This window comes from Lonchura striata, chromosome 3 (genome assembly GCF_046129695.1).
Source record: "Lonchura striata isolate bLonStr1 chromosome 3, bLonStr1.mat, whole genome shotgun sequence".
NCBI lineage: Eukaryota > Metazoa > Chordata > Aves > Passeriformes > Estrildidae > Lonchura > Lonchura striata.
The window spans coordinates 65697127-65718874 of NC_134605.1; the positions used below are offsets into that span (position 1 = coordinate 65697127).

General features: G+C 41.9%; 1 protein-coding gene across 1 annotated transcript; it reads right to left on the reverse strand.

The window, feature by feature from the left end:
- Nucleotides 1-1761: 1761 nt before the first annotated feature.
- Nucleotides 1762-19852, reverse strand: NUS1 (NUS1 dehydrodolichyl diphosphate synthase subunit). The gene is made up of 5 exons (XM_021540850.2): nt 19456-19852; nt 11317-11439; nt 9065-9217; nt 4961-5060; nt 1762-4253 (listed from the first exon to the last, which is right to left on the reverse strand). The coding sequence occupies exons 1-5, from the start codon at nt 19835-19837 to the stop codon at nt 4163-4165; spliced, it is 849 nt and encodes a 282-aa protein (XP_021396525.1). The 5' UTR covers nt 19838-19852; the 3' UTR covers nt 1762-4162.
- Between the last annotated feature and the right edge of the window lie 1896 nt (nt 19853-21748).

The following is a 21748-nucleotide window of genomic DNA, read 5'->3' on the forward strand; positions in this document are numbered from 1 at the left end:
CCTTGGGATCAGCAAAGACCAAAACTGTCTGCACCTACCCTCTGATTTTATAGGTATATCTGTCCCTCAGAACCAGTGAATCAGCACGAATAATAGGGAAACATTATTTCAACAGTAAAGACAAAAAGATGTAATCGTCTAAAATATATGGCACTATTCAGGGAAGTTATGATTTCACATAAAAGCTGAGTTCATGAAATACACAGGAAATCAAACCAGCAGGTTCTATTTTCTTGTCATTTTTGTGAAGTACTTTAGAAAGCACTTAAGAGCACACTCTCTTCTTTAAAGAATTACTTTACCTTCTACTCACTCACCAATCTTCAGCTCAGTGCAGCATGCTATGCTGTACAGTTGCTTAGTGCATGTTCATACAAGAAGTCCTAAAAAGCACTATAATTTCAAGAACTGCTTTGTAGGCCTATTTTCTGTAACAGCTGGATTGTTGTCCATATTCACAAATTCCCTGCTGTAAAGCAACTATTTCAGAATCTCATCTAGCTCCTTTACCAGATCCACTACCAGGCCAGACTGAAAGAGGAAAAGAGGAAATATACAGAAATGTGAAAAATTTGTTAATGAGAAGCAGGGAAGTTCTCACACTGGTGCAATTGAGGAATTTTCCACCACACAGAACGTTCTCATAGTCTTTGCTATTGAAACGAAGCAAACCTCCATTGCTGACTATTAAAAAACCAGCTGAGGTAGGAGAGCCCAGCAGCACCACATCCAACACTGCTCTACAGCCAGCTCCAGCTGAGGTTAGGAGGCATCTCTAGAGGTGATTTAGTCTACAGTCATCCCCATGCACACATACTGCTTTTGAAGGAGACTCCACAGTCTCTAGGGGCAACCTGCTCCACTGTCTGACCACCCTCATAGCAAAAGGTTTTTCTGATGTTTCAACATTGTCCTGTATTTCAATTTATGCTCACTGCCTCTCATCCTGCCACTAAGTAGCATCAAGAAGAGCCTGGTGGGGTTTAGACCCCTTCTATCATGCATTTGTGTGCTGGTAAGGTCCTTCCTCAGCAACCTCCTAAGTATAGCAGTTCCAACTCTTAACATCTCCTTGTAGAACAGATGCTCCACTTCCTATCATCACAGCCTTTTGGTGGCCTAGGTTCATTAAATCTGTGTCTGTCTTGTACCAAGGAAGCTCAGGTCTGAACACACCACTGCAGATCTGAGGAAAGGATCACCATCCCTGATGTGCCAGCAACACAGTTCCTAATACAACCAGGGAGACTGCTGGCCTTTGTTGTAGACTGGCTGAAGGACAGCTTGGCACCATGATTCCCACTGCATTTTCAAAACTCACCTTAACACAAGCTTCCCTTTTCCTGCTCAGCATGCAGGCATCACGCAGATTGCAGAGGCTTCTCCCTCACCACACTCTCACTTCACCCTGCTCCACAACAGGGCTGGCAGGAGGCCCAGCACAGCCCATGACCCATGACCAACTCAGCAGCAGGGAGAGGAAGCAAGCTTCTCACTAGCCAGGAACAAGTTTAGCAAGTTCCGAGGACTAGCAAAGAAATATTTTTACAGTAAATGCTTTACTATGAAAACTTTCATAAAAGCATCTAAGTTGTAAGTGGTAGATGATAAATTTGCCCAGTTTTTACACTATAGCAAGCAATTAAAGAGCACAAAAGAATACAACATTTGAAGTTCTCTACTTCCCCAGAGTCATGTAGTAACATGAATCGAGCTACAGCACCCCAGCTGAACTTCCAGATGTATTAATGTATCACCATAGCCTGTAGAAAGATTATAGTCTTTTATTGATTTATTGTTTTACATATTCAGCTTTCAATAATAAAGTTCAATAAATTGATTCCCTAATCATAAAAACTCATTTTACACATTATGTACAGGTACCCAAACATGTCACAGCAATAGCACAGACCTTCACACAGAACAAGATGGGGAGAGGCGCTAAGGGCAAGGACGTACATTCAGAGATCAAGTCGTGGATATGCACAGTGCTTTTGGCACACCTCACTGAAGATCGCCCACACGGGGACAGTAAAATAATCCCAACTAAGTGATAGCATGGATTAGTTCAACTACATTAATTCCAGGAGGAACACTTAATTCACAATTAAACTGGCCATCAGAAGAGCTTTAAGTTGAATCAAATGCAGCTGAACTAATCATTTTAGTTTTATTAAGCAACCCTCGGTAGACAAATTCTAGGCCTTGAGATCTGTCTCCAATATTAAACACATCTTTTTAGCTGAGATAGGCAGAAGTTTGAGGACTGAGGGAACTCAGGTATGAGAAGTATTCTTTGGCAGTTTGATACAAATATAAAAAAATACATTATTTTTGAGGGCTAAACTAAGCTTTTCCCATTACTGCCAGCACCAGAACTGCTTCAGTGACACAGTAACACATATTGGAACGTAAACACAATCTTGCATTTTAATGAAACAAAATTCATACTACAGATGAACATCAGTACTCCAGATACCCTTCAACAGGCTACCCAGTTCCCACAAAAAAAGCTGAACTTTAAACTCTGTGAGAAATCTTGCCCATGTCAATGACAGGGCCCAGGAAACATCACACAACTGTTCACCTTCTCTGCAATACAGGACCTGGCACACACGAGACAAGATGACAAAGTGTACTCTAAGTATTCCAGCTCCTGTGGAAAGCTATTTTATGTCAAAAGCCTTAGTTAATTTGTTGAATGTCCCTTGCTCTTTTCTGAGATAAAGTAGACCACAGGTCTCTTTCTGTAACTACAATCTAACCTTAGGATGACAAAAAACTGTGGCTAAGAGTTTATGCAATCTGCTTTATAACATTACATCGAGCAACAAGTTAAAATACACCATTTCACAATGAGGGAGACATTCGTTTAAAATCTGGCAATTCCCTTTTAAAAAGAGTTTTCCCTTCTAGTGACATGGCTATCCCAAAGGAGATAAAGCCAGGCTTAGTTTGGAGAGCAGAGGGAGGGGGAAACAGGAAACACTTCCAGAATGAAGCATTCAACAGTTCTGCAGCCTGCAAAGCAGAAGGCTGCAGTATCAATGTTTGACTCCAGTAATACAGATCTAAAGATATTGCTTTGTCCAAATGCAGCCATAAACTTGTAAATTTAAACTACTTCCAAAACAGGAATGTAACTCCAACAGGGCATTCCACGATGAAGACCATTTAGCCAATATCTCTACTTAGTTATCTCAGTGCTGAAATACTGGTAGGGCAGCTTCAATTCATCCTCCTTCTTTGTCTGCTTTGTCCCATTCAAACTTCTAATGCTCAGTTCAGAACAAATAAAAATAACAAGAGGCTTAAGCAGACTCCTTTGCTGGGCACACAAGTACAAGCTGCAAATCACATTTAGCTATGGAAGTTGACTCAGACCTTGTTCAAATCTTTCAGCAAATGATGCCAGAGCCTTTTCCTGCTTGCTACCTTGAGTGAGCACATTATGGGGAGAACAGGTATACAAACAATACATAGTACTGTTTATGCTTATTCCCAATGGAAAACTGACCTCATGCTGAGATGCTGCATTCACTCAGGGTTGTAGGAATACTTTCATTCCACCACTAAAAAAAAAAAAAAAACAAACCCAAAAAATCCACTTGCCATAGAAGCATCCACCCCTTTTTATGGAATCTTCTCAGTATTTCTAGAACTTAACACCTACAGCTGGCTTAGTCATCCCAGCCAAGCTGCAGTCTCTATTTTCAGTTAACAAACCCAACTTCTCTAGAATTCACATATTACATCGTAAATATATCTGAAGATAAACCATTAGCTCTGAAATGCCTGACCATGAAGAATTAAGAAAAAAAGATGGGAGTTCCTTCTTGGTTAGCATGGACTTCTATTTACATTGTCCTGTAGATTTCACAACACTTAATTCCTGCATGTTCATTTTGACACTTGAATGTCAAAGTGAGGCAATTCAGCTTTGCTTTTAGTAACTGTCTTTTTCAAACAGGAAATCTGTGAATTCCCCTCCCCATAGATTCTCACGCATTCACACAGACTCTCTAGAAAGGTAAGACACTTTATTGAATTTTTTTGATAAATTAAGAAAGGACTATGAACCAGACTTATGGGTCGCAGGTGCTTGTAAACAGGCATCAGTTCCTTCCCACAGAAAGCTTGACTCCATGCACTCAGCCCGAAGTCACTTTCCCCAGCGTTGCTCACAGGCTGCATAGTGATGGAGGGCAGAGAAAAAGTCTTCATAGCTGATGTTTAGGTGGGAAGGCAAAGAACTGAAAAAGCAAGTTAGAAACATTAAAATAAGCTTTTATAAACACCATACTATTCATACAGCCACTCAGGAATATCACTAAAAGCCAGCTACAGTCTAAGTTCTGAGCAACCTTGTGAAGTTGTTCTCAACATGGTTATTGTCACTCAACTCTAAACCAGTCACCCTCTACACCAAAGCCTTGCATTAGAGTATGCAGGGCCCTTCAAATCAGTGAAAAGCTGGGAGAAGCACAGCGTGCCCATGTTTCAGTGTGCTATAAATGAGCTTGGATTTAAGAAGTTCAACAAATTTAGTCAGTTCAATTACTACTACAACTGAAAAGCAATCCATAGGTGCAATCTCCTTGTATTATTCCATTTCCCTTGTATCATTAGTTTCCCTGTTAGAAACCTATAAGCCACAGAAAATCAACACTAATATAAGCAACACTGTCAAATGGGACCATACCACACACTAGGTGGTGACAGAAGTTGTTTCTTAAACCTGAGGCACGAAGCCTGCTGTTGCCTAGTTAGGGCTAAAAAACCAACAATGAATGTTTGACAAGTTTCATTCAATAATTTTAAAATATCCTCAAATCAATCTCCAGACACTTGTTTAGCTGGATCTCCTCTTTCGGCCAGTTCCATAAGTTACATCACAAAGACTTGTTTATCTAGATATTTTTCATTCCAGTGTGTTTCACAACATTTATAAGCAACTCACATGATTTCTGTCAGTCTGATGTGCCACGGAAGGAATCCTAATGTGCTGTCCACAGGACCAAACTTCAAGACTAAATCAGGATCAGGAAATCCATTTGTACCTACAATAACAAGTTACACAAGGTTTTATTAAATTCATCATAGGATTTGTTTTAGTTCTAAACCCTAAGGCATCTGCTTTTTCATTAAATGCCTTTTTTTTTTTTTTTAAATGAAGGTCCCAAGGACAAGTTAACAATTAAAAGCTAAAAGGACAGACTGGTCTTGCAACACCTAAATGACCAACTGAGCAAAAGCTTAGGCAGCCACTGCAGGCCCAGCTGGATTGTTATTTTTATGTCAGGTAGTTTTCAAAGACTTTCTAGGGAAATGACAGGAACAGTTAGATTATTTTGAATAACAGTAAACCCAAACAACGCTGTTTCATCTGACTTGTTCTAGTTTTGTCTTGGAAAACTCTATTTTAGTAGCACAGAACATGCTGACTTTACCTACTATAGTCCTTACTTAACTATACAGAGCTGCAATCACGTATAGTAAAAGGACACAAAAAAAAACCTTAAGCAAGTTTCACTGAATAACACCTTAGTACTACAGACAAATTTTAAAACCAACTTACTACAAAATTTCAAAGACACTGCTGCAGCTGGCATCTTTCTGGTTAGATGAGTAAACAAGAACAGGGCAGTGTGTCTTTTTCTGTTATTATGTGGACAACCTGACCCATTCTAGGGCAGAGCAAGATAATATTGATGAATTCCACTAAGTGCCCACACTCTTACTACCTATTCCTTAAAATCCCAACCAGTCACTTCCCTTGTGAGAGTACCCTACTCATCTTCTGAGGCTGAAGACAATTAGTGACTAAACACCACTGCCTCCATCTCCCTTCCATATACTTCTTCAGTGCCTAAGCTACTCCAGGCTAAAACTGACAGACAGGAAATAGGCTTAGAATGAGCAGTCTGAGTCCAGCTTTCCCTGCTAATTCTAGTAAGTTGATTAGAACAACATGTGAAAACCAGAAGAGCACCCCAAGAAGCTAAACTGTTCCTCTTGCACCTACCTAGCTCATCTGAAAAGCATTCCAGCAGTCATAACCCTATTTTGCTATAATGCTGCAATTAGTCATGATTATTGTAGAAAATTTGTTGTCACCTCTTCCACTATCCACCACTATCAGTTAAGTGCAAGAGTGCTTATACTGGGTGATGACTACCTTTAACAGATAAAAGTTTAATACACTCTACTTGCTCCAAACTTTCGATGTTATTTCTCAACTCTTTCCTCATTTGCCTAAAAAAAAAAACCAAACCACTACACAAAAGCAGTCAAGAGCCTTTTACAGTTTTCAGATTAGTTGTAGCAGAACTTCAGGAATAACAGAAAAGGGAACTAAGGCCAGATTTTGTTCCACCTAGATTTTAAAACCAAAGCTGGACATTTTCCAAAAAGGCCACATCCTCCCTCCCCACTGAATCATCACAATAGTGATGATACCCTTTATCACAGTTAAAGAAGCTATTTTCCCCAAGCATGTGAATTTTTAAAGAAGGACAAAGTTTTTAGACAGGAACATCTTGTGCCACAGTCCAAATCTTATTGCAAAGTTAAGAAAAAAATTGCAAAGCAAAAGCCACTTCAGTGTTCAGAAGCTAGCACGTTAGTATGAAAGAGCTTTGCAGGGAAGAAGTGAATACTTAGAAGCGGGAACTCTGGAGGAAGTGGACAACTTTACTCATTAGCTGATTCAGTAGCTGAGTACTCCTCAGCTGGTACAGCAGCAGGATTTTCAATATTGCAATGGTTTTTCAAACAGGAAAAGACCTTCAGAGAGCCCAGTTAATGCTAACATTTCTTTCTGGTTCCTATCTGAAGGAAAATGAAAATGCACACTTTATTATTACTGTCACAACAGCCTACTAAAACACACAGTACTGTGCTTTCCAGTCTGCATCCATTTCTCTACCTAAACATAGCAGTGCTACAGATAATTTACATGTGGAAGCTCCCGCAGATCTGCTTGAGTTACAGCAGTCAAGTTTAGCACACACAAGATTCAAGTATTTGGGAGCAAACTTTAAAAAACAGAAGAGGCCAAAAGACTTGCACACTCAAAGGATGGCAATCTTGCAACATCCCTTCTAGGTCAGGAGTTCTGCAAGGGAAACCTGAAGGAATTTTAGAGCTGGTAACTCTACCCTTTTCCCCATAGATCTTACAGGCAATTTGAGTAACCTTAATTGATAGTCATGTTCTTTGCTGGAAGGCAAGCAGCAAGCAGAGACAATATTAAAATGCAGCTAGTGCCTACTTTTCTGAAAACAAGCTGGTTAGCTGAAGCATTGCTCAGAAGAAAGTACTCTTACACTGCAGAAAACTCAAGCTGTAAGAATTAAGTGCATGACTGAATTAAGAACAAGAAAAGCCACATGACAAGCTAGAATCATACCATTTTAGGACTAGGCTTCTATAACTGCACCCTAAACATGAACAAAAAATTTAAAAACTACATTAACAGGTATTTAAATCAAAATGAAAAAACCCCAAAGATTTACAGAATACACCATTAATGCAAACTCAGAATATAACGACTCAAGTATTGCTTTCCAGAACATGCTCTCAAATCAGTAATGCACAGATGCTTACTTTCAATACTGTTCCATTAAAAATGCACACAAACTGAATTTGCCTACAGGTAAAACAAAGTTTAAAAAGCTGCTGCTAAATAAGTAATGAAAGAATGCTTCACCTCCAACAATGTCCCAAACATTAAGTAAACAAATTAATATGGATCAGTTACAGATATTATCCTTAATTATTAGCCACATGCTTGAAGCAGCGTGTTTCAAGTTCATATTTTTGACACATTAGATTTCTCTTTCTGTGCTCAGCTAGCATGCAATACTTAAAAAAAAAAAAATAAAAAAAACTTCAAAATCCACTCATTTTGTGATCAGACCTAATACTTTTAATATATCCAGACAGAAGATCACCAACAAGTTTGAAAAGCTCCAGTCAAGTATCACCGGCCGAAATACACACAACAGGTAACAGCTGTCACTGGTTCTCCATTAAATTAGTAACTGTTCTAAAGGAGTGATTGTTAATTTCCTTTAATTGCCTTTGGGGTATAACACAAGAGATGCCTTAAGTTCTTCTTCAGGTGCCTTATTAAATACATTTAATAGTTCCATTACAGGAGGATGCTGACAACAGGGATGGAATTCAGTTTTAAATTAAAGTGGCCAAACTGCCATGGAAGTCTGTCTGCAGAACAATTCAGCTGATCACCCACATGAAAAAGAAGAAATCACTTTCTAAAGTCCAAATAATGGGAACCTCACTACAACAACCTACCCAAAGGCATCCAAGTTCAAGTGTGCAATCTGAAACCTGAACCCTGCCATGCTAATTACAGCTGCAATTAACATGCATGGATCACCTAGGCAAGCTCAGCAACTCACTGTAACTGCATGGTACCACTGGAAAAGTGGATGATAAATCTAAACTTCTTCTCCCAGGTGTGGTATTAGGGCAGTCCTGCCCTTTTCATAGCTATTGCATGTAGCCACACATCTCAGTGCAGAGTCAGTAATCTGCATGAATTAGTAATGAAGACAACTAAGCTAGTGTGGGTTATAGAGCAGCAAGAGAACAGCAAGTGCTCTATCATTTGCACTCATGGTAGTAGTCAGGCAGCAAGAACAGCTCTAATCGCTATAACCAGATCTGGAAAAGACTCTGCCCATCCATGTTTGCAGCTTCCAACTTGCAGGAAGTTAACCTAAATTAGAATAGTCTAATTTTAGGTAATTCCAAAAGTACTTGTTTTCAGAAAGCTCATTGCAGAACACACTACAGATGCTGTAAACTCTGAATAGCCATAACTCAGCAATTTATCTTAATACATCTGCTGAAGAATTTTTCTGCTTAACAAAACAGCTCAAAAGGCAATAAATGAGTAAGAATTTTTTAACAGAAGCCTAAAAGCAATAATCATAACTTAGACTAAGCATCAAGATGCATACATTCCAAGCAATGAATACACTAGTAACCAAATGGTTATGAATTGAGTACTCCTTCCCCTCTTTATTATACTTACTACTTAATAAGTTGTCTAGCATATTCACATCCAGGTCTGAATGTGTTCTTTGCTGCTGTGCTACCAACTGACAGAAGTTCTGAGCAGCTTTGACTATGTCTGCTTTTCCATCTTCCGGAGACAGCACCTTCAATGCAGATTGGCAATTTAAAACTGAAAGTACAAAACATAGTTTAAAAGCAACAGAAATATAATTGTTTTGCATGTGCTTTAGACAGTCACAGATACAGCAGAAAGTAACTTGTAGTTAATTCCTGTATTACAACTAATCACAGATTTACCTCATCTATCTCTTGGAAAAGTGGATAAGAGTCTTCTGGATTTGCTGTATTACTAAAACACAAGCTTAAGACAACTACTTTGAGAAGTCTTGTGAGAAGGGGTTTAATTCAGTCTTGAAACATAGTTTTCCAGGAAATTTGGTTTGGTTCCTACGCTGTCCAGCAAAGCACTGAGAAGAAAGGTGCCTGGATAGTAACTTAAGGGATTCAGGGAAATTAAAAAACCCAACAAACTAATTTCTACCCTAGAAGAAGGTGTTTTTAACAGCTACTGTGTACATTCATGTGACATAATGATTAAGCTTGGGGGCTTCCCTCAATCTGATCACAGCATCTTGATGCAAGAGTTACAGTAAGGATCTAAGATTGCTACACTGAAGTTTGGGACAAGATAATAGTCAAGAATTCATCCATTCATCTGTAATTATGTCTGTGACTTAAGAGGACATTTCACAACAATAACTATCTTAACCGTACACTTCTGAGAGGCAAGAGTCTTCTTGTACTACATGACTTGTCAGTACTGGTAAGGTCCCTAAGTGGTGCCAAGGAAGCTGAAGCCCAGAGATGGTGCACTATACTGGCTTGAAGTTAAGTGGGTTTAAATACCAAAGTGTCAACATTTTGGGCTGATACCAAACTTAGGATAGTTACAACCAGACACTTAAAAATAATGTTTCTTAAATCTGCAGAACCCGACTGTAAAGGACCACACAGCACAGTCAAGATTCATAAGAACACATAAAACCCCGCAGCTCATCTATCCAAAATCACCACAATGAAAATAATTGCTCCTTAATATTGCTTGATTGATGCAAATTAGCATCAAATGTCCTGCATTAAAAATATTTAACAGTATCCCTAAATGTAATACATGCAATTTTGTTATTCAGAAGTGAAAAACTGCAGATAATAATAAACTGCATAAATGTCAGTTTGTTCAGTTGAAAACATGAAGCATCTGATCTGTGAAGCCTCCTAAAAAAGAATGAAAAAATTTAAAAAGAGAACAGAAAACACCTCTGCTTTTCACAGTTTCCAGCACAAAAGGTTGCTGAGATTTGAACACACTCTTCCTATCAACAAGTCTGAGAAGTCTTTCAGTAGTTTGTTTGGTGTGAACATAAATATCCCAACTTAGGTAAGTGTAGCTAAGTATGCTGGAGTTCAAGACATTAATAACCTGTCTACCCCATTTTCTGCTGGTTCAACCTTCACAGGAAGGAAAAAAACAGCATGAAATTTGAGTTGTTCCACATAAATCCTAGTATCTTAGGCTAAGTTGTTTGTAAGACAAGTTCAAGTTACAATGCTATACTTTATACTGGAAAACTGGCACAATTTTGATATCCAGTTAGCACTCATGGGGGAGGCGAACCTTGCAAGCAGCATTTTCAATGCAGCAAAATGTACCACAACATGTGCAGATTTTTTCATGAGTCTTTGAACTATGATAATCTTAAAGCATAAGGGTTGTTAGGTATTTTTTTACAAGACCTACTTAAATATTATGAGTTGTAGTTAGGAGAGCTGTATCAGCCCATCTCTAAGACAAAGGCCTGATTCAAGTATGTCCCTGTGATTCATTATATTTTGGACAGACTTCTAGCATTTGTCTTAGGCAGCAGATGAGTAAATGAGTTCTTGCAGCAGATACTGCTGTATAAGGAACACCAGCCTTGAAACCTACTCCTGCTTTCCACATCTATGTGCAAAAGCTATTACTACCAAATTTATTTTTTTAACTTGTGCCCTTTACCTTCCTTATGGCATTGTATCTTGCCATGACAACCAGAAGTCTTGCTCTTTCCCTTTCTCCTCCCCACTTTGAGGTGTATGTTTGGAAAGATGGAAGCACACACATGAAGAAAAAGGTCACTGTACATAGAAATGTGTTTAAGTAAAAGCTGATTTATGATTGATATACAGCTATTTAGAGGCATACCAAGCTCCACATGTAGTTAATCTTACCTTGACCAGTTTTGTCGTGATTTGCAAATTCCATGGAATACTTGGAACAATCTAGTCCCAAGAGTTCTTGCTGCTGTTTTAAAATTTCATCCATCAATCTTGAATTATTCCTCTTGAAAATACCTTTAAAAAAAAAGTTGCGTATCAGCCAACTCCTATAAAGGGTGTTACAAAACAAATCTGACACTAGGCAAGAAGAAAAAATTAGTCAGAACTGGTTTCAGACTGGAGTTCACAAGTGTGGGTAAGAATTCTAAGCAAACACTACTGCACATGACTAATTTGAATGACCTTGGAAAGACAACTCTTGTGCTTTTGTTATTCTTTCACCCAGCCTGATTTCAGCAGCAAGTTGCAACTGCATAAGGGATAGCTTAAGACTTATTTCATTGTCCTTAGTGTGCTAGAAATAGAGAAAGCAATAATCAGCAAAGAACAACCAAGTCAGATTAACACCAAATTTCTTTAAAGCCCACGCTGCTTAAGTCTGCTACCACTTATTGCCACATCCCTAAGGCTGCAGGCTAACAAAGCAAGTCACCACTAAATCAGCATTTCAGGTCTCAGTAACTGTCCACTCTTAATAGCATGGGTTTCCTAATAAGAGAATTTCACAAGCTGTATGTTTCATGCAGTCTCCAAGGCCTTTTTATACTTGCATATTTAAGGGAAACACACTTTGAATGCAGGAAATCACAAAAGCCTGCTTCAAACATACTTGGGTTCCTGTACTAAAATAAATTCTAGCTTTTGAGAAACATAGCTCAATTATTTCTAATTAAATGCCACAGCAAAACTAAATGTTACAGCTTAAATATTTACAATCCTGGCTGGCATATTCACTCAGGAACTGGATATGCTTTTATCATTATATCACAGGGTATTCAGAGGTTTTTACTGAGCTTTGTACAGAATCCTTATGTCAAACACTTCTGTTAACCTGTCTAAAAATGCCCACACACTAATCTTACAATGTAGACAGTGCAAAAGAATGTAAGACATGCAATTTTATGATCAGGCTTAGGATTCAGCAACACGACCTGACTAGAGGATCTGGAACTGCTACAACAATTCCCACATTGGTCAAACAGTATATAAGCACTATATTAAGATCATAATACTCTAGAAGTTAGTTTGCAATATGAGGTGATACAATGCGTTCATTTAATATGCTGGCTTTTAGACCTAATGAATCAGAACTTTTCTACAGGCTTCATTAGAGGTTTTAATAGGTAGCAAAGTATCTATTTTTCCTCTCATCCTGGATACTTCCTGTAAAAAAAAAAAAAAAAAAAAAAAGATTTAATTACAGAAGTGCCAGTGATGCTTACAATTGATTTCACATGTTTGCAGAAAAGCAAGTTGTAGTAAGGCACAAACCTCTACAGCAAAAAGTGTGTTAGAATACTTCTGCTAAATTTAAACTCAAGTTAAATTGTTTCTTTTTGGGCTCCTGCTTTCTAGCAATGCTGCTTTAAATAAAACTGTTTGATAGAACTCTACTTGGCTCAGCTTCATGCTGGGGTTAGCACAAATTGTCTTTCTTACTCCCAAGGTCAGCAGCAGTGCAGCCACTGCAGTTGCTAATCCTGCACCCTCTTCAAGGAAGATCTGTACAAGGCTGCACATGCCTCACCTTTAGGAGTCACTTGACTTCCATACACTTTTAAATATGAGAAATAAAACTGTGTTCAATATCCAGACAAGCATGTGACATAATTAGGAAAGGCTCCCTATCTGGGAAATAAGCCCCTGCTCTTCTTCCCCTTTCCCACCCAACACTAATGGTACCAAATCCTTTCTTGTGAAAGGTTTTTGTCTATTCCTGGCAGAGACTGGAAGAACTAATTTTAAACTTCACACTCCATCTCTAAAGTAAATTACAACATTGAGGAGAACAGGTAGAAGAAGTGATCAAGGCGTTTGCTTCTTAGTAAAAAGAGACATCAGATAATGGAATTGGTCCAGCTCCAAAGTGAAGGTCCTTAACACACACAAAACAGAAGATTTGCTAAATAAATGCGTTCTTAAGATTTATCTGAGCATCACCCTTCTATTCTGTCTATCTCACCCACCCCCTCAGTTGATCAAACTTGGGAGTTGCATGGCTCTTGGAATCACAGTTTTATTAAACAGGAAGGTACTGTAGTTGTACCATGTAGCAGCAGTATGCCTTCCTTGGAAAGGCCTCCATACCCATATTCTCACTGATCCATCAACCTTGACACATACACAGTTTTCCTGAAGAGAAGATCCTGAAGCACAACACAAGGTAGTAAAAATTCAGACTAACTCAGATCTTGATTAAAAACCAACAGCATTTGGGAATACTCCTTCAACATTTGTCTCTCAGTCTATGCACAAGAGACTTATGAATGCACATCACTGCAAACACAGTCCTGCCAAATGCAATATTCACAGGCCAAATTCATATTCAACTTCAACAATTTTAGAAGGTCATGACTCAGCTATATTCTCCTTTTCCCTTACAGTATCCCAAAACCCCATTTATCTACAAGGTTCATTTTTTAAAAACTTTGTGAATGTACCCAAGTTAGTTCTGGGAGATGCTGTTGCTTAATTTAAACATGACAAATATAGCAAGTAAGTGCATGAGTAGGCCAACTCAGTAGCAGAATTATGTATCTCTAGGCAATGAAAATTAACTCTTGGTTTACTGCTACCCTCCAATTTCATTCACAAATAGTTACAGCTAGTCCATAAGGTAATTTTAGCATTATAAAAAATTTTGGTTTGACAAAAGCTAATAAATTTTGGCAAAACAACAGCTGTCTGCTGATAAACAAAAAAATGTGGCACTACTTATGTTTCTAATATGGAACACAAACATGAAATTGTCACTATTATTTTTCATCAGAAGAACTTCTGGGTTTGAAAAGCAGAAACACTTGGTTGGTCAGAACTCTGGAACCTTTGCAAGCCGGCACAAATGTGTATATTCTTGCAAATGAAGTGTTCTAAGAATTACATGTATTTAAGCATTAAAATTCCCAATGCAAAAGAATATCAAACTCTGTCTTGATTTGTTTCTTTTAACTACTGAGAACTTGTGAGCTGTTTTCAAGGATAATACTTGTTTTTACAACATAAGCTGCAAGCACGCTGTTAGTCATTTGTTGCTATTAGAGCTGAGGCAAACCAGAAGTTTTTTAGCTTCCTGCAGTAGTCCTTCATAACAGGTCTTTTCCAGGGCACACATCTTTTGCTCAGATTTACAGCAGCTACAAGCCATGCCCCTTTGCAACCATAGTATTGCAATATTTTAGGGTTAGATATTGACAAATGAATTTTGTAATTAAGAGGCTGCAAATTCATCAGGTGTAGAAGTTAAAAAATCTTGAACTGGAAGTGAAAAACTGGCACAGTTGTTTGTCTGACTAGAATACCACAGCCACCTGTTAATGTCTTAATGGCATCTCAAAGTTCAACCTTTTTTTACTTTCCTACTTTTTAAAGCAGCAGAATCTGGTAAAACACAGTATTGAGTTAGCTCTTCATTGCAAGGGAGCACCTTACCAAAGTGGTATCTAGCAAAGAACATATCTCCACAACATTTCAGTTATTTGCTCTCTCAACTTCTTTCCAGTGCTGACAAGGAACTAGTAATCAAAAGTTGTAATTGTTATCAGGTATTAACATTTTGAGAACATCAAATAATAAACCACTTCAAAGAATGTACATGCAAGAAACCTTTTTAATACATGAACAACTTTTGCATACATCCTGTTGGATCACACTGGTTGATAATAGAGGAAAGCATGGCCACTACACTGGACCTCACAGGATATGGAAAGCTACAAAGACCTCCTTTATTCCAAGAGTCTAGGAAAAAAAGTACTCCAAGTTTGAATGTAGCTAAAGTCACTTAAATTTCAGTCAGATTAAAGCCACTTAAGACAGCATTAAGCAATCAAAGAATTAGACTTAGAACTAAGAACTTCATAGGTTACCATTTCTCCCACATTTCTTCTTGGAGGGACAATCTGCACTAAGATAACAAGGGCTCATCAGCAATTCAGACAAAACATACCTCTTTCATATTTCCCATTCCTTTAAGGAGATCACCTTATACAGATTAGTGTTATCCCTTTTAATAAATGTGGTCTGAGACCTCCTCTCAACTCGACACCAAAACACAACTGTTGAACATGAAATTTCATATGGGTAAAGGCCCATGTGATAGTGGTATCTCACAATTGTTCCAGCGACAAAAACCACAACATATTTATCTTGCCCAGAGAAATTAACTCACTACACACCCAGAAGATTTTATGGATTAAACAAATTAGCTAAACTACCAAGTAATCTAGAAGAGACTAGAAGCCTATTTTGGGGCTAATTAAATAATTTTTTTTGCATATTCTATCCTTCCAAAGAGTTTTTAAGAAAGAAAAGTGGTCAGAAGCAACAGTTCACTAGAAAGCTAAACCCAGGATGAGTAACTCCAAATTTTCAATACAGTCACACTATGGGCTTTAATAAACCTTCAGTGTGAAGCATCTATCTAGGAGTCCAGAGTACCCAAATGCCAAGAGTCAGCAAGCTCCCAAAAAGCACTCCAGACTTGTCCGAAACTGCAACAGGAAAGCTTCACAGAAGTAACACTCAATCAAGCTCTCCCAAATGGCAAAACAACTACCAAAAGAAAGTTAAAGTGTATAGCACTAGTAAAAGGCTTCTGCTCCCCAGAAGGTATTTTAAGTGCTATTACATGAAAGTATTATCAATGCCTTCTGACTGCAACAAGGCTGCAGTATTTCCTCAGATAAGGTCTTGACAAAAATGGCTGGATTTCTACTGAGAAATGACTGGCAATACAGAAGTCAACAGAAAAATTCTTGATCGAAAGCCTGAAACTTTAATTTGCATTATTTAACTCATGTATGTACAGTCGCATTAAGTTTATTATGGCTTTGTCATGCTGCACAACAATGAAAATTAAGAGAACTGGCTTTACTGCCCCTGGTGTGTGGAAGCCCTACCACCTTGGGCCTCCAGACATGCTGAGGCCACAAAGAAAGTCTCAATTCTGAGCCCTGCACAACTCCAGCCAAGTTGCCTCTACAGTTACTGGTGCAGCTGCTGTAACAACAGTGTGAGCTGGAATGCAGCTACTTATTTTGACAGTAAAGAATACATTAACAACCTTCTATTTTGCAATTTTGTAAAAAACACAGAAATTCCTTATTATTAGCAAATAAACAGCTTATCTAGCACTTCTTCTGTAAAGAACTTCATGCTTCCCTTTCCTCCTATAGGAGAGGGAGTTGAAGACATATTTTGAATTTAATCCTACTGCAGGATTAAATTTCTTGCAGAGAAAGCAACCATGGAAGACCAAGCTTGTAAACAAGGTTTCCTGTTGCTATCAAAAGCATCTCAGTACTACAGATATGCAGTGAAGGAAAAAGAAATAAATTAACATATACCTCACCATGGCTAACACTGATCCAGAGCACTCATCATTAGTTTTCCTTCTCCACCACAGCCAGCACCAGTGGGGACTCTGACAAATCAACAGCTGGTACACTTGTATGAACACAAATCCTCAAAAGCAGCTCAGCAGTCCAAAAGCACTACTCACCATCTGAGTCTATAGAAACAAGTGCACACTGTAATTAAGGGTCACCCTCTGCTACTGATAAGAGCATTTTGTACCTGACTTTATTCACCTTCACTATTATCAGTGTTAGTGCTGAGGGTTCCAGACTCAACCACCACTGAGCACCGGATTTAGCAACAGCTGCAACATCCTACTTAATGACAAGTCTATCTGGAAATGCTGTATGCTCAGTCAAGGCAGCCTAAGGAGCTTAACACCACAAGAAAGGCAGCATATGTGCTATTAGCAGCAGTAAGCATGCTCTAGAGCTGTATGAATGACTACCTGCTCACTCTCTGAAGCTGAAGTCAGTCTAAAAAGTTCTGCTGTGCACAAAGCAGTTGTGGCTGCTATCCTGGACAATCCACTGAACACCTGTGTGGAACATGATGTGTAATGGCAGGCTATTCTCGTCTACCCTAGAAGTCTGGCAAAAGTCACATATTTAAAACTTTTTTGTTGCTCTGCTTTCTTTGATTTTCCTCCAGCAAACTGGAAATCAAGTGAGCAATTAAACTAGCATATTCTAGTATCAGAGGAACAACAGAAAAATAAGCTACTAAAAAATACGTTTCGATACTGAAAATATGAGATAATAGCTATATTTTCAGATCTCAGAGGCAACAGCAAAACCTCTTAACCTCAAAAAATGTTTCAGACACTGTTACAGCTCTGGCTCCTTACTGGAAGACAGGACCTCAGAACCTCAGCAACAGTGGCTACCTAAGCACTGGCTGATGCATTCTCCCTCCTCAGTGTTGCACAGTAAGCAAGATGAAAACCAAGACTACCAAGAAACATGATTCTCAGCTTGATCTGTTCCTCAGTTCTTCAGATCTGTTCCTTCAATTTGTAGAGCACAGTGCTGGAATCTAAAAAGGAACTAAGCACATACATAACATATTAGGCAATACTGCCCACAGCTTGTTTGAGATTTGAAGTTAAAGATTCTGCACAATAAAAACATCTCTCTTCAACCTATGAGGGAAACTCTCTTCCTTGGTACTGTTTGCTCTGCAGCTTTACACCTGGTTGAATGCTTTACAAGTTGGGAGTAAAAGCTGACAATATATAAATGACTTTTCAGAAGGTGCTGTTCTCTGTCATGTTAGATGTCATGCCAATATTTTATATAATTTGATTTCCAAATGAGGGAGTGTTCTCCCTCTGAAATACAACAGAGCCAAATTCCTCAAGAGCCCTGCAGAGATGGCCAGTTTAAACTGCTAGACAACTGCTATTGAGCCCAGTTTTTCATAATGACCCTAGAGTAATTTAGTGAAAGTCAAGTCTTCCAAGTCTTTAATGACATAGGAAGGATCAACCATGAAACAGAACTATAAATAGTGATGGTTTAAAACAAAGTAAAAATTTTTAAAAATCACAAACACCTATGCTCAAGGAAAGGCCTACATACCTCAGATGCTTTCGCACATTTGACAACAAAAGATTTCTCCTACTTATGTGGGATGCACTGCTGGACATTTCGTGAAAGAGCACTAGAAGACAACTGTACCTCTAACCTACACAGTTCACCTAAACTGCATGACATTGCTAAACAGCCATTGGAAGTTTTCCTCTGCAGGACAGAAACAGGACACTGTCCATATCATGTACTGTTACCCCTTCTGAGTTGACAACTTATCCAGTACAGGTCAGAGATCATCTCTCAGTAGCTGGACAGAAAGCTTCAACTAAGAGTATCTTGAATATGGCTGGTTTTAGCTCCCCTCTAAGAAAGGACAGGTATGAGGAAGTCAGATTTGTTCCACTATTTCCTCACAGTATGTGAAATACAAACTCTGATCTTATCTTTATGATAGTAAGTGACATGGAATCAACATACCTGCAAGAGCCAGAGTTCAATGGTTTAACACCTGAGACTCAGTAATAAATAAAACCACACAGCAGATATGAAAAAACACCAGAGCTTCCAGAAGCACAGGCTCAGAGTTAACTCAAATGCCAAGCAGGACCAAATGCAGATAATGTAATTTAATTTCACAATACAGACAGCACAAAGGACATCCATGCTTGTTTAACTAGCAAGTTTAACTACTTGTCCATCTCGTTTCTTCAAATAGGAGTACTTGAAAATAGAAGGCTACTTTCATTCATTCGCTTCTGGAAGTTCAGCCCCAGCTCATAAACAGCACTCTTAAGAGCAGGCTGCCTAAAGCTCTTCCCTACAGTCCCTGCCCTACACCTTCACGTGTCAGCAGTTCCTGTCAGCCCGAGGCTGTGGTCAAGGCTCTAGAAAGCAGGCAGGACTGGGTCTTCCCGACACACGAGCTGGACCAGAAGGGCACCTGGACCATTCCCCGGCCTCCCCGGGGCCAGGAGCTCTGCAGCGGCCAAGCAGCTCCAGCGGATGGGAAAGGAGCTGCCAGCAGAGAGACTGGACCGGACTTGGGCAAACCCCGGAACAGCGCGTCCCTCTGGCTCCACGCCAGGAGGCGCTCCCAGGGCGGGCACCACCAGGGACTGGGACTCGGGGCAGCCCGGCCGCCGCTCACCGTTATGGTCGTAGACGCTGACGTAGGAGATGCCCACGGCCATGCACCACACGACCAGGCTGGCCATGTCGGCGTAGCTCGGCTCCTCCTCGGTCACCACCAGCCCCACGTGCACCGGCAGCTTCCGCAGGGCGCGCCCGTCCGCGCGCCACCGCTGCCGCCCGCGCGCCGCCCCGCCGCGCGCGGGGCCCCGCCGCCGCCAGGCCGCGCGCGCCTCGCGGAAGCCGAGCGCGCGGGCGGCGGGCGCCAGGAGCGCGCACGAGGTGGCGGCGGCGGCGGCCGCGCGGCCGCGCAGGCACGCGAGCAGCGCGCGCTGCAGGCAAAGCAAGGCGCGCACCAGCGCGTGCAGCGCGCGCCACGCCAGACCGCCCGCCCCGCTCATGGGACCGACCGACAGGAGCGCGCGGGGCCCGCGGGGGAGCGGCGGGGGAGCCTCAGCCGCTGCGCGCCGCCCGCCGCGCCATCCCCTCACGGAGCCCGCGTCCCCCGCCCGGCAACCGCCAGCGCCGCCATCTTCCCGCCGCCCCGCCTGATCTTTCACCTCTCAACCCGCCACACGCCAGTCCCCCATTGGCCGCCGGGCGGATGACGCCACTTCCGCCAGCGGAGCGCGAATGACGTGGCCGCGAGAGAAGGGGAGGGCGGGGCCGGGACAGGAGGCGGGGTTGGGGACGGCTCGGGGCGGGAGCGCCCCACGGGAGGGGCGGCGCCGCGCCCCCTGGCGGCCGCTGCTGGCGATGGCCCTGCGGTGCCGGGGGCGGGAGCGGGGCTGGAGCGGGGCGGGAGCGGGGCGGAGCGGGGCGGGAGCGGGACGGAGCGGGGCGGGAGCGGGACGGAGCGGGGCGGAGCGGGGCGGGAGCGGGGCGGGAGCGGGGCGGAGCGGGGCGGGAACGGGACGTAGCGGGGCGGGAGCGGGGCGGGAGCGGGGCGGGAGCGGGGCGGAGCGGGGCGGGAGCGGGGCGGGAGCGGGGCGGAGCGGGGCGGGAGCGGGGCGGGAGCTGGCCCCGGCCGGGCTCTGCGCAGCCTCCCCGCTGTTTCCCCCTCTGCCCAACCTCTCCGCAGACCCTCCCTCTGCCCTTCCCAGCCTTGCGATCCCTGGCGCCCGCAGCGCCTGGTTCACGCTGGTGTGTGAAGCAGGGGTGCGGGGAGGCAGCATCTGACCGCCGCAGGAGCAGCCGGGTTTCGGGGCTGTCTTTACTGAAATGCGGGTTTCAGGCTCAGAGCGCGCTGCGAACGCCCCGCGGGCGGTTCCGCGGGGCGGGCTGGGGAGGCGGGGGTAGCGCAGCCCGGACCCGCGCACCCCGATCTGCTGCCTCCCGCAAAAGCCGCGGCTCCAGGCTTTTGCTGCCTTGGTTTATTAGGGCATGCGGGGCCCAAGTTGGAAACACCGCCGCAGGTGAAAGATGAAGCGAGAGCTAGTGCCAGCCCGGTGCTGTCAGACAGATCGGAGGGCAGAGGCGGCGCGGAGGTATTTAAAGCACTCTGTTAAAAGAATCTGCCAATATAAAACTGAACAAAGAATTCTGTATTGCTAAAGTATTTCTCTTACTCAGAAGATAACTTCTTTCCTGGTTTCTAATACCGACCAGCATTAGCCAGCAAAAATAACACAGTTAAACTGCAATGAAGGCTTGTGCTGTTTCACAAATATCTAAATTTTTAGGTACCAAACATTTGTGTGACTGACCACAGAACCATAGAATCATTAAGGCTGGAAAAGACCTGTAAGATCAACTCCCACTGTTAACCCAGTACTACCAAGTCCTCTGCTTAACCATATTGTTAAGTGCCATATCCACATCTTTTGAACATATCCAAGGTGGTGATTCCACCACTTCTCTGGGAAGTCTGTGCCAATGCTTGACAAGGCTTTTCCATGAAAAAATGTCTCATAATTACCAATTTAAACCTCCCTGGTGCAGCTTCAGGCCATCTCCTCTGGTCCTTTCACTTGTTTCCAGAGACTGACCCCAATCTTGCTACTACCTCCTTTCAGGGAGTGGTGGGAGTGATCGGTCCCCCTGAAGCCTCCTCCAGGTTAAAGAACCACAGCTCCCTCAGCTCTTCCTCATAGCCTCTAGGCCCTTCACCAGCTCCATTTCCCTTCTCTGGACAGGCTCCAGCACCTCAATGTCTTTCTTGTAGTGAGGGGCCCAAAAGTGAGCACAGCATTCAAGGTGTGGCCTCATCAGTACAGAGGGGCACTCACTGCCCTGGTCCTGCTGGCTGCACCATTGCTGACACAGACCAGATGCATTGGCCTTCTTGGCCACCTGGGCACACACTGGCTGCT

Coding starts and splice junctions, on each gene's coding strand:
- NUS1 (XM_021540850.2), bottom strand. CDS start 19,837: ATGAGCGGGGCGGGCGGTCTGGCGTGGCGCGCGCTGCACGCGCTGGTG. Junction 9,218..11,316: donor TCACGACAAAACTGGTCAAG/GTAAGATTAACT, acceptor TTGTACTTTCAG/TTTTAAATTGCCAATCTGCA. Junction 5,061..9,064: donor GCTAGACAACTTATTAAGTA/GTAAGTATAATA, acceptor TTGTTATTGTAG/GTACAAATGGATTTCCTGAT.